The sequence below is a fragment of the Myotis myotis genome, unplaced genomic scaffold (genome assembly GCF_014108235.1).
Source record: "Myotis myotis isolate mMyoMyo1 unplaced genomic scaffold, mMyoMyo1.p scaffold_m19_p_10, whole genome shotgun sequence".
Classification (NCBI taxonomy): Eukaryota; Metazoa; Chordata; class Mammalia; order Chiroptera; family Vespertilionidae; genus Myotis; species Myotis myotis.
In genome coordinates, this window is record NW_023416314.1 from 73,299,328 (window position 1) to 73,311,786 (window position 12,459).

A 12,459-nucleotide genomic window follows, 5' to 3' on the forward strand; every position below is an offset into this window, starting at 1 on the left:
TGTTTAAGCAGAAACTTTCCTCTTGAAAAATTTGCTTCCCTATCCTGCTCATTCATCCAAGCTACTATAATGACGTTTCTTGAGGCTATCATTCATTAAGCCTGGTTGTTCATCAGCAGATTGTATAAAATCAATTTTATTTCCCCCCAAATATACTCTTCCTCCAAGCTGTTTAAGTCAATCCAGACATATCGGCATTGGCTCACTGAGGCAGGTCAACTGAGTATTAGGCTGTTTTCAATTACACAGTTCTGCATTCCATTAAACAAAGAAAAATGCAAACAGTTAAGCATTCAAACTTCCTCTCTCTGCTCACTCCCTGTCGTTTTTTAAAAAACAGATCACCCTTGGATGTGGAATCTGAAGGATACACCCATAAGACAAATTTCAGAAAATCCGTTGTTTCTGAAATCAGGAAGAATACCTTTTCACCACCATTTTTGTTTCTTTTACCTGCTTTTTTTTAAAACTTTAGAGTTGTGGGTAACCACAAGTAAATACCCTGTCTTCATCCCCTAACAAAACTCCCACATCATTTGACCTCTAGGATAGCACATTTATTAAGAAAAAAATGTACAATATACATTTATCAACCATATTCAAAATTGATCGCCTACCTTCGGAATTGTGATCAACTACATCAATGAGTTATGGACAATGACAGTGAGTGTTTGAGTGAACATTTCTTGAAAGGCCCCTTTCAAAGAATCCATAAGGAAGTAGTTCCAGAGTCAACTTACAGCTCTATAATCACGCAATAATGTTTAAATCATAAAAGGCTTATTAGCTCATTATAATCCCACCTTCACATGGGATGCAATGTCCCATTAACGCTTATTTAATCTGTATTGCACAACTATAACTGGAAGGCATCCACTCCTGATTAAAGGTATCCCCCTCTCTCCAGCTTCCTGAGCCTGTCGGCCACCTGCGCCCAGTGCGGTGCAGAGCACTTTACACCAGAAAGCCTATTCTAAAGCAAAATGTGCACAGTGGGTTAGGAGCAGGTGTAGACCAACGGAACTAAATCAACTCTGCTTGCAGGAGTTCATTTCTAAGTATTTCAAAATGCCAGCTCTTGCAAATAAAATCGACCTTTTCATTTGACATTCTCTTAAGAGAAATGAGATTTTAAAGATGTATTTCCCAACTATTTTTAATTCTAAAGTCCTAAGAATGTGAAATTATAAGTGGGCTTTAAAGATAATGCAGTGATTCCCCAGCTTCCACTTAATCTCAGCATTTGAATTTGCAATTTTGCCTCAATGTACACAAAGCAAACACACAGACACATATACAAAATTTCTTCTTTCCAACATGGTTTCTATACTCAAAGGTAGAAATTAAGAACACAAACTCCCTCATCTAAAAGTGAAATTTTTATTAGTACACCACTGTAAAACACCTATGAAATTTCCTCCCATTTAACTTTATAGCAAAGAGTACACCTCAAATCAGAAAACATGGAACATAGACAAATACCAGTGATTCAGGTCAGGTGGCCATATTTAATTAATTGCTTTAAACAAAAAAATGACAAGTCACTTGTCATGTTCTTCTCTTGACAATCCATCATACTAACTGTAGATTGCTTCTGTGCATATATTTGCTTTTCCTTCCTCTTTTCTCCTCTTTGTAAGTTTCAGTTGTGGCTCCTATATTGTGGGATTCACTCAACAAGCCAAACTTCTCCCTTTCCTTTTCTATTCATATTATTTTTAAAAATCAACCACCTAGCCCAGCCAGTGTAGTTCAGTGGTTGAGTGTCGACCTATGAACCAGGAGGCCATGATTCGATTCCGGTCAGGGCACACGCCCGGTTTGCGGGCTCAGTCCCCAGTGTGGAGTGTGCAGGAAGCAGACAATCAATGATTCTCTCTCATCATTGATGTTTCTCTCTCTCTCCCACTCCCTTTCTCTCTGAAATCAATAAAAATATATTTTTAAAATAATCAACCACCTATTAAAATTTCTTAAATTGTCTATGTCTATCCAAATGCTACGTAAAGTTCACCAGCCTTACTTCAAACGCTAACTCATTGAGCAACGATGTAATCTGTTTCTGCATTTATAAAATAGGGGTGGGGATGCTTGAGGGGTGCCCTGGGCTTCTTGGTTAACACTGTCATGAGTTCATGGAACAGCATTTCTCCCCTACCTCCGCTCAACCCAGTAGGTACACACACCTGCAGCTCTGTCACCCTGGTCAAGTTACTTAACTTCTCTGGCCGTAAGTTGTTTGATTGTAAAAATAAAGGGACTGGACTTGAAGCTGTCTTCCATTTCTGACATTCTATTTTTCTCCAATTATGCTTGCTTTTTGTTCAATTACTATGTCAGTATATCTCAGTACTTTTATGTCACCTGTGGAATAAAAATTATTTTATTCTGTAATTACACTGATTTGTATTCTTTAATTGTCCACTGTCTCTTGGATTTAAGGTAGGCGAAATCAATATATTTCGTCAATATATTTCAGGAGGAGTTTGAATTTGATTCTACCTCAAGGTTTAAGAATGGGCTGAGTACAATTCAGCATAGCTAAGATCTGGAAACAGCCTAAGTGCCCATCAGTAGATGAATGGATTAGAAAACTGTGGTACATCTACACAATGGAATACTATGCTGCTCTAAAAAGGAAGGAACTCTTACCATTTGCAACATCATGGATGGAACTGGAGAGCATTATGCTAAGTGAAATAAGCCAGTCAATGAAGGAAAAATACCACATGATCTCACTCATTCATGGATAATAGAGACCATTATAAACTTTTGAACAATAATAAATACAGAGGCAGAGCTGCCTCAAACAGATTGTCAAACTGCAGCGGGAAGGCCAGGGAGGGTTGGGGGGCAGGAGGTAGGGGGGTAAGAGATCAACTAAAGGACTTGTATGCATGCATATAAGCATAACCAATGGACATAAGACACTGGGGGATAGGGGAGGCTAGGGGACTGTCTAGGGCGGGGGGATAAAATGGACACATATGTAATACCCTTTGTAATACTTTAAGCAATAAATTTTTAAAAAAAAAGAATGGGCTGAGTAACCTATAATTGAGATTTCTTGGTGAACTTTTAAGGGTAAGTATGGGAAGAATGTGGGGCATCTTTATCCACAATCAAAAGTTGCTTCATTCTACTATCATGCATGTTCCTTAAGGGAAAGATCTATGTCTGTGATTTTTCCCCATTTCTCCCCATGACTGTTCATAGTGGACATACAATAAATTGTTTACTATTTCACGTTTAGTTTCTATGCTGAGCACTTTGGCAGACTGAGACCTTGGATAAACATTAGAATAGAGCATAAAGAAATGAACATTTTTATGGTTATGTGATAGGCTTACTAGGTGGTATATATTTTTCTTGATGCAACAGTTTTTAATTAATTGTTTTAAAATTATGTCAGCTACAATAATTAAGACTATGGCATTGGTGAAAGAAAAGGCAAATGGATCGATGGAATAGAATAGACAGCCCAGAAATAGACCCACACAAATATAGTTAACTGATCTCTGACAAAGGAGCAAAGGCAATACAATGTAGCATGGACAGTATTTCTACAAATGATTCTGGAACAACTGGACATCCACATGCAAAAAAAAAAAAAAGAATTAATCTAACCACAGACAGCACACCCTTCACAAGAATTAACTTAAAATGGACCATGGACCTAAATGTAAAACATAAACCATAAATTTCCTAGGAGAAAATGTGGAAGAAAGCCTAGATGACCTTGGATATCTCGACAACTTTTTAGATACAACCCTAAAGGCATGATCAATGAAAGAAATAATTGATAAGAGAGACTTCATTAAAGTTAAAAACTTCTGCTCTCTGAGAGACACTGTGAAGAGAATGAGAACACAAGCCACAGACTGAGAGAAAATATTTGCAAGAGACATATCTGATAAAATGTTATCCAAAACACAAAAAGAACTCTTAAAATTCAACAATAATAAAACAGAGCAATTTAAAGAATAGGTGGCCATATTTAATTAATTGCTTTAAACAAAAAAAATGACAAGTCTAAAGACCTTAACAGACACCTCAACAAAGAAGATATACAGATGACAAATAAGCACAGGAAAAGATGCTCCACATAATATGTCATCAAGGAAATGCAAATTAAAACAATGAGATACCATTATACAACCATCCGAATGGCCAAAACCCAGAACACTGACAACACTGAATGTGCAGCAACAGGAACTCCAGTGCACGGCTGGTGGGAATGCAAAGTCACACAGCCACTTTGGAAGACAGTTTGGCATTTTCTTACAAAACAAAATATACACTCACCATATGATCCATCAATCCCACTCTTTGGTATTTACCCAAAGAGCTAAAACTTATGCCCACACAAAAACAGGCAAATGGATGCTTATAGCAGCTTTATTCATAAATGTCCAAACCTGGAAACAACCATGATGTCTTTCAGTAGGAAAGTGGATACACTAATTAGTGTGTGTGTGCGCGCGCGCGCACACACACACACACACACACACACACACACACACACACACACATACACACGGAGCTATCAAGCCAGGAACCTTTAATGCATATCACTAAGGTAAAGAAACCAATATGAAAAGGTTACGTACTGTGTGATTCCAACTACAGGCATACCTCATTTTTTTTTCTGTGCTTTACTTTATTGTGCTTCACAAATGTCTCATTTTTTTTTTTTTTTTTTTTTTGCAAATTGAAGGCAAGACCCTCCACCAGCAAAATGATCGTAACTCGCTTTATTGCAATACTCACTTTATTACAGTAGTCTGGAACCACAATATCTCCTAGGTATGCCTGTATGTAACATTCGGGAAAAGTCAAAACTATGGGAACAGTAAAAAGAGGAGGGAGGTATGAATACACAGAGCACAGAATATTTTTAGGGTAGTGAACCTATCCTATATGATGCCATAACTGTAGATACAGGTCATTTTTCATTTGTCCAAACCCGCAGACTACATCACACCTGATGCGAAGTATGGACTCTGGGTGATAATGATGTGTCACTGTAGGTTCGATTGTAACAAATGTACCTCTGGTGGGGGTGTTGATAATGGGGGAGGCTATGCATGAGTGACACAGGAGGTATATGGGAATCTCTGTAACTTCCACTCAATTTGCTGTGAACCTAAAACTGCTCTAAAAAAGAAAGTCTATTCAAAAATTAAGTCAACTTTTAATGTAAATATTTATATTATCCCCATTTCAGAGATGGGGAAAGAAGCTTGGAGATTAAGTAACTCCACCTGGAAATGGCAGAGTGAGCAAAGAAAATCAGGTCAGCTTGACTCCAAAGCCCACCGTCTCGATCATTCCCTTGTACAACAACATTACACAGAAGCTTCCTCATATAAGCTAGTAATAGATCTCCAATAATCAGAACTCCTTTCTGAGGCTTACATTAGAGAAAATGAAACTGTCAAAGAACAATTCCAAGTCAAAGTGACTGACAATGGGTCCAGCTGGTGCGGCTCAGTGGTTGGGCATCAAGCTAAAAACCAGGAGGTCATGGTTCATTTCCTAGTCAGGGCACATGCCCGGGTTGCAGGCTTGATCCCCAGTGTGGGGCATGCAGGAGGCAGCCCATCAATTATTCTCCCTCATCATTGATGTTTCTATCTCTCTCTCCCTCCCTTCCTCTCTGAAATATATATATATATATATATATATATATATATATATATATATATATATATATATATATATATAATGATTAACAATGGTATTAATGGTCACTGCTTTAGGAAAAATAATTTCCCATTTGATTCATAATAGTATTTATTTTAATCACAGCAATGATATTCATTTTCTTCTGTGTTTTTCTAAAATTTTTTCAATAAAAATATAAATAAGGTTTCAACCAGATTTTTCCTTTGTCTTTACAGATGAACAGTGGGCTGTGTGTCCATTGTTTACCAGCAAGGAAATAGTTAAATCTTGAGGGTGCACCCTGGTGGATATCTCCCTCAACCATCTAAAGAAAAAAAGGTCACAGTCAGTTACTCCCGTTAGAGCAGTGTTCGCCTGAACATCTGCAGGCACGCGCGCGCACACACACACACACACTCTCTCTCTTTACCGTCCGCCTTCTGCCTGCCACGGCCAGAGTGGGCAGTCAGTGAATCTTCCCCAAGTCCCGCTGACATTTAATACCTGGTTTAGCGGCAAAGACTCAGAGAGGGGTGAAGCGGCCCCTCTGGCATTCAGGTAGGTCCAAAACCTTCATTTCTACCAAAGCTGAAAGATGGGCACCTATGTTTGTCAACTGTAAGGGAAAGACCCTTCAGCAGCGTGTTAGTTAGCAGGTGGACTGGATGTCCAGATGGGGAAGGGATGATGTCGAGTTTGGAAACTCTGGGGCCTTCTGGTCTCAAGCTGCTGCAAGGATTTAATCCCTGTGGCATCAGAGCCCATTATTAATCTTAGCGCATAAATGCTTCTCTGGCCTAAATGTCACAAGGAAGACCTAATTCTGGTTTGACTGCCAGCAAAACAAAACAAAACAAACAAACAAACAAATCAGATAATGTATGCCTCAAACCTGATTAACCGCGCCAGGTATGGTTAATTCATGCACCAAACGACTGCAGTTGCATGAGGTCACCTGCTATTTTGGAGCAATCAGAAAAACATTGGTGACACTGATGAGTAAGTTTTCATGCTTTGGAGTACAGTGGTTTTCTTTGAGAGGAAAGGAGTCCATTCAGGCACAAGAAACTACAAGCTCAGACCTCACACCATCAGTCCTCTTTTGATTCTCAGCTATGCCCTGGCTTCACGGTGCACAAATGAACATCTCCCAGCTGAGAAACGTTCGCATGGGGTTGAGAAAATTGTTTAAGTTTATTGAGCCTACAGAACTGTCTTTTAAAAAGAATACTGAATGTGTTGGTTTTGAAACTTCCTTTGGTTGAAGAACAGTGTCTTCTTTTTCAAAATCTGCCTGTTTTATCCAGCCTATTTAATGAAAGTTAGTTATTTTAATTCTAGTATAACCTTTTAAAAACTCTTACAAGAAAAGATGTCACTAATATAGGCATATTAAAACCATGGAAAATATACAATAGTCTATTCTAGTAAAAACATATTCAAGTGAATAAAGCAAAATTTCAAAAACTAAATAAATATTGCAAAATAATGTGAAAACACCTTCAATGTTCCTGTTTATTCTTTACATACCTAAGTTATCTGGTCACGGTTCAGTTATGGGTAATCTAACATTAAGTACACCAATAGCTGAACTGTGTTACAAGAGGCGTTAATTCATCTTAACAGAAGTAAACATGAGCATTGTTTTTAGGTGCCTGAAATGATGAGGTGGGCCAATGGCAGGGCATCAAAGAGAGAACAGGTCAAAAATCTTTAGGAATCTGAACTAAGCTACAACAAATGGGTAGTATTCCTTATGCCTTGCCCAAGAAAATGTTTCTGTTTCATCTACGTTAATCATGTTTTGACTCATGAGAAGCCGATATCTCTATGACAACCTTACCATGAAGCCAATGGGCTGCAATGAAAACAGTTTTTTTAAAGCTTGCTGCTTAAAACCAAGTGTTCTTGGCGTATGTTCACCCTGGATGGGCTGCTTTATATCCTACTAACAGCCTTCATCAGTGTTTAAACAAACAGGCTTTGGCTTCAGAAATCCCTCCACCCAAAAGTGGGCAACTCTGTGCCCATCATCACACAGTATGCTGGGTGTGATCACTTAGGGTTTGCATTTACGGAATTGAGGGTCAACAGTTTTTCCTTTTAGTTCCTTTTCCACTTTCTTAGTGGCACAGATGCCTTCTCTTATGTATACTTGGGTAGGCCACAAAGAAAGAAAACACTTGCCCACGTTATTTCAAAAGCAGGGCAAGCTGCTGAACCTACAAACCACTGTGGTCTGAGGAAGAGAGAAGCTTGCTTTAGCAACAGTCCGTCTCATACACCATTCATTTCTCACTTGGTTTAATAACCCACAGGATGATTGATTATTAAAAGATCTCACCTTGAGGACTCTCCCAACTAAAACTAATGGGTAGAAAGGATATTTAGCAATTAATTACATCCGTCTACAGAAGTAATTCAAGGCAGAAAGCCCCACCAACATCTCGGACTGACCATAGATCCTAAATAGTCCCAGGAACCTTTGGAGGGTGTGTAAAAATAAATTATAGTATCAACATTTACTGAATACTTATTATGTGCGAGGCACTCTGCTATGAGATTTACATACACAGGGATTTACATTACCCCCATTTAATCTTCAAAGCAACCCAATGTAGCCTTAGCCAGTTTTGCTCAGTGGATAGAGCACTGGCCTGTGGACTGAAGGGCCCCGAGTTCGATTCCAGTCAAGGGCACATGCCTATTGGGCTCGATCCCCAGTAGGGGTCGTGCAGGAGGCAGCCAATCAATGATTCTCTCTCATCATTGATGTTTCTATCTCTCTCTCCCTCTCCCTTCCTCTCTGAAATCAATAAAAATATATTTTTTAGAAGACCAATATATAGATACTAATATTATCCTCATTTTACAGATATGAAAAGACAGGGGGAAAGTAACTTGTCCAAGATGGTTCTAGAGCAACTAGTTTTAGAGCCCAGACTTGGACTCAGACAATCCAATATAAGACTGCATATTTAATGTGGGGTTACAGAAAGGGCCACAAGAAGGGTGAAATATTTCCTTTGATCTAAATTGAACCCATCACCAGCATCTCCACTACATATGCTTATCCAATTTTCATTAGTCTAAACATAATTACCAGTCTATACCTACTAACCAGATTCCCGAATCTTAAAGCCCTTCTAATCATCTTAGTATTATAAATATGATCGGCCATGACCAGCAGGTAACTGTGTACTAACAACCTTCCTTTTGATAAGTTCAAGTATAATCATAACAACTATCCCTAAAACCCAGAGCAAACTATCATGTACCATGTGCAACGTCCTGTTCGAAGTCCTTTATAGGTGTGCATTAATTTATTAATCAAGACTTACCAACCTATGAAGTAGGTAAAACAATTATCCCATTTCACAGATGAGGAAACTGAAGCAGAGAGACATCAAATTACTTGCCCACATTCACGTACTTAGTGGCAGAGCCATGAGTTGAATACGGCCAGTCAGCCTTCAGAGTCCATACTGTCAGCCACTGTTTTATGAAGCATATAAACCATTTACTCTTAAAAGTCAAGGAACCTGTGTTATTTTGTTTCCTTTCTCCTTGTAGTGCCTAGGACTTCGCTCTGCGAACAGGGAAGGTGCTTCTCATTAAGGCTCCTGACATCTCTCTACGGTAGGTGACAATAATAAAAATAAAAATTCATCAAGCTTACTTCACCTAGCAGATACCTTTGGAAAAAATACTGTCATACAAATATTAAATCCTGGATAATGGTGGCACCTTTTGGCTTAATGCCTGCTTCAGGGTCACTGAAGAATTACTTCAAACGTTTTGGGCTGGAAGGAGAGGTCTGAATTAACAGCCACTAACTCTATTTTCGGAAAGGGAGAGGGAGGGGGAGAAAGAGAGATAGTGGTTTAGGGGTCTTCTCTGCTTCGCTAAAAGAACCCTAAAACCCAGAGCAAGTGCAGTTGAGAAAACAAAGGGCCTTTGACGTGGCACTCACTTAAAGTCTAATTAATGTATATTTTCATGACTAAATACAAGAATGGTAAAATCATTATCAGGTCGCTTCTACCCTACACTCCAGGTATTCTGAGACTCGCCTTTCTGTTCTGCAAAACAGTCACGGCTTCTCCAACCTCGGCGCGCCCCTGAGCTCCCAGTCCCGGCCACCTGAGGATGCTCAGGGGTGCGATTCCTGGCGGAGCGCTACCGCTTCCAGGCAGCCCTCTGCAGGGACACCCCGGCCGGGCGTCCTTCAGGCTCCGGTTTCCAGGCAACCCCACTCAGGCCCGAGCAACTCTTCCTCCTCCTAGGTCGCCAGTTTAAGAGTCCCGGGGAGCAGCACCGGGGAGCCCTGGGCAGAGGGCTGGCTTCAGCCGCTCCAGGTGCTGCAGACTTCCCTGACCCGGATGTTGGGGCTGCGGTAGCCACTCTCACCTCCCAATCCCTAGATTTCCGCTCTGGCTCCAAATCTAGTCACCTCGCACTTTTGACGTCCTCCTTCAGAAAAAAAAAAAAAAATCCTAGGAGTCTCCCCCTCCGGAGCAACGGAGCAACGGACCCTGTCTTAGCCATGCAACCCATAGAGAACTGATTCCTGGGAAATGTAGTTCTTTCTGACGTTAAGTGGTGAGTTTTAAGGAAAAAGGACTGCAATTCCCAGAAATCTAAGGGAGGATTGTCCAATTCTAAAACGTGTCCCAGCTGCTTGCATTGTATTTAGACAGGAAGGTTCTGTGGCTCTTTGCTTACCTAACTGCCTGGATTGTACTAATTCAGTCCCACTACAAGTTTGTGGAAGAACTTTTGTTTAAAACATGTGTGAGGGGATCTAAACACAGTTATTTATAGAAAGAGTTTTAGTAAGTTAATTTTTTTTGTAATTCTTTCAGATAAAAGAACTATCCACAATCAGAAAATATGTCACTTCAGATGGTTACAGTCAGTAATAACATAGCCTTAATTCAACCAGGCTTCTCACTAATGAATTTTGATGGACAAGTTTTCTTCTTCGGCCAAAAAGGCTGGCCCAAGAGGTCCTGCCCCACTGGAGTTTTTCATTTTGATGTAAAACATAATAATCTCAAATTGAAGCCTGCCGTTTTCTCTAAGGATTCCTGCTACCTTCCTCCTCTTCGCTACCCAGCCACTTGCACATTCAAAGGAGGCTTAGAGTCTGAAAGGCAACAATACATTATCCACGGAGGGAAAACACCAAACAATGAGCTTTCAGATAAGATGTATGTTATGTCTGTTGTGTGCAAGAACAACAAAAAAGTTACTTTTCGCTGCACTGAGAAAGACTTGGTAGGAGATGTTCCTGAAGCCAGATACGGTCATTCCATTGATGTGGTATATAGTCGAGGGAAGAGCATGGGTGTTGTCTTTGGAGGGCGGTCATACATACCTTCTGCCCAGAGAACCACAGAAAAATGGAATACTGTAGCAGACTGCCTGCCCCATGTTTTCTTGGTGGATTTTGAGTTTGGTTGCTCTACATCATACATTCTTCCAGAACTTCAGGATGGGCTATCTTTCCATGTCTCCATTGCCAGAAATGATACCATTTATATTTTAGGAGGACATTCACTTGCCAATAACATCCGCCCTGCCAACCTATACAGAATAAGGGTTGATCTCCCCCTGGGTAGCCCAGCTGTGAATTGCACAGTTTTGCCGGGAGGAATCTCTGTCTCTAGTGCAATCCTGACTCAGACAAACAATGATGAATTTGTTATTGTGGGTGGCTATCAGCTTGAAAATCAAAAAAGAATGGTCTGTAACATCATCTCCTTTGAAGACAACAAGATAGAGATTCGAGAGATGGAGACCCCAGATTGGACCCCAGATATTAAGCACAGCAAGATATGGTTTGGAAGCAACATGGGCAATGGAACTGTTTTCCTTGGCATACCAGGAGACAATAAACAAGCTGTTTCAGAAACATACTATTTCTACATGTTGAAATGTGCAGAAGATGATGTGAACGAAGATCAGAAAACATTCACCAATAGTCAGACATCAACAGAAGACCCAGGGGACTCCACGCCCTTCGAAGACTCAGAAGAATTTTGTTTCAGTGCAGAAGCAAATAGTTTCAATGGTGATGATGAATTTGACACCTATAATGAAGATGATGAGGAAGATGAGTCTGTAACTGGCTACTGGATTACATGTTGCTCTACTTGTGATGTGGATATCAACACTTGGGTACCATTTTATTCAACTGAGCTAAACAAGCCTGCCATGATCTATTGCTCTCATGGAGATGGGCACTGGGTCCATGCCCAGTGCATGGATCTGGCGGAACGCACACTCATCCAGCTGTCGGAAGGAAGCAACAAGTATTACTGCAATGAGCATGTGAAGATAGCAAGAGCATTGCAAACCCCAAAACAAGTTCCCCCCTTAAAAAGGCCTCCACTGAAATCCCTTCACAAAAAGGGTTCTGGGAAAATTCTTACTCCTGCCAAGAAATCCTTTCTTAGAAGGTTGTTTGATTAGTTTTACAAAAACCTTCCAGATTCAAGTACATCGAGTTTTTAAACCAATTATAAAGAATCATAGCAATGATAAAATTATATTCATCCTTTCCTTTATTGAAAATTTCTGCATTTGCTTTTAGTTAGATGAAATTTGGTACCAGTAAAAAGTACTTATAATACAGTACTAAGTAATTGAAAATATTTTACTCAAAGATATCTTAAATGAATATTTCTGACCTGAATTTCTTCAAAGAATCTTAAATGCAGAATTAGTAATAATAAGATAGATAGATAGACTCCATTGGCATGAATAAATAGAAAAGGAATAATCCTC

General features: G+C 39.8%; 1 protein-coding gene across 1 annotated transcript; it reads left to right on the forward strand.

Annotated features, from left to right (window-relative positions):
* Nucleotides 1-6,103: 6,103 nt before the first annotated feature.
* On the forward strand, nt 6,104-12,185 carry RAG2 (recombination activating 2). Its single transcript, XM_036326157.1, has 3 exons — nt 6,104-6,225; nt 9,241-9,306; nt 10,533-12,185. The coding sequence occupies exon 3, from the start codon at nt 10,561-10,563 to the stop codon at nt 12,142-12,144; it is 1,584 nt and encodes a 527-aa protein (XP_036182050.1). The 5' UTR covers nt 6,104-6,225; nt 9,241-9,306; nt 10,533-10,560; the 3' UTR covers nt 12,145-12,185.
* Nucleotides 12,186-12,459: the final 274 nt, after the last annotated feature.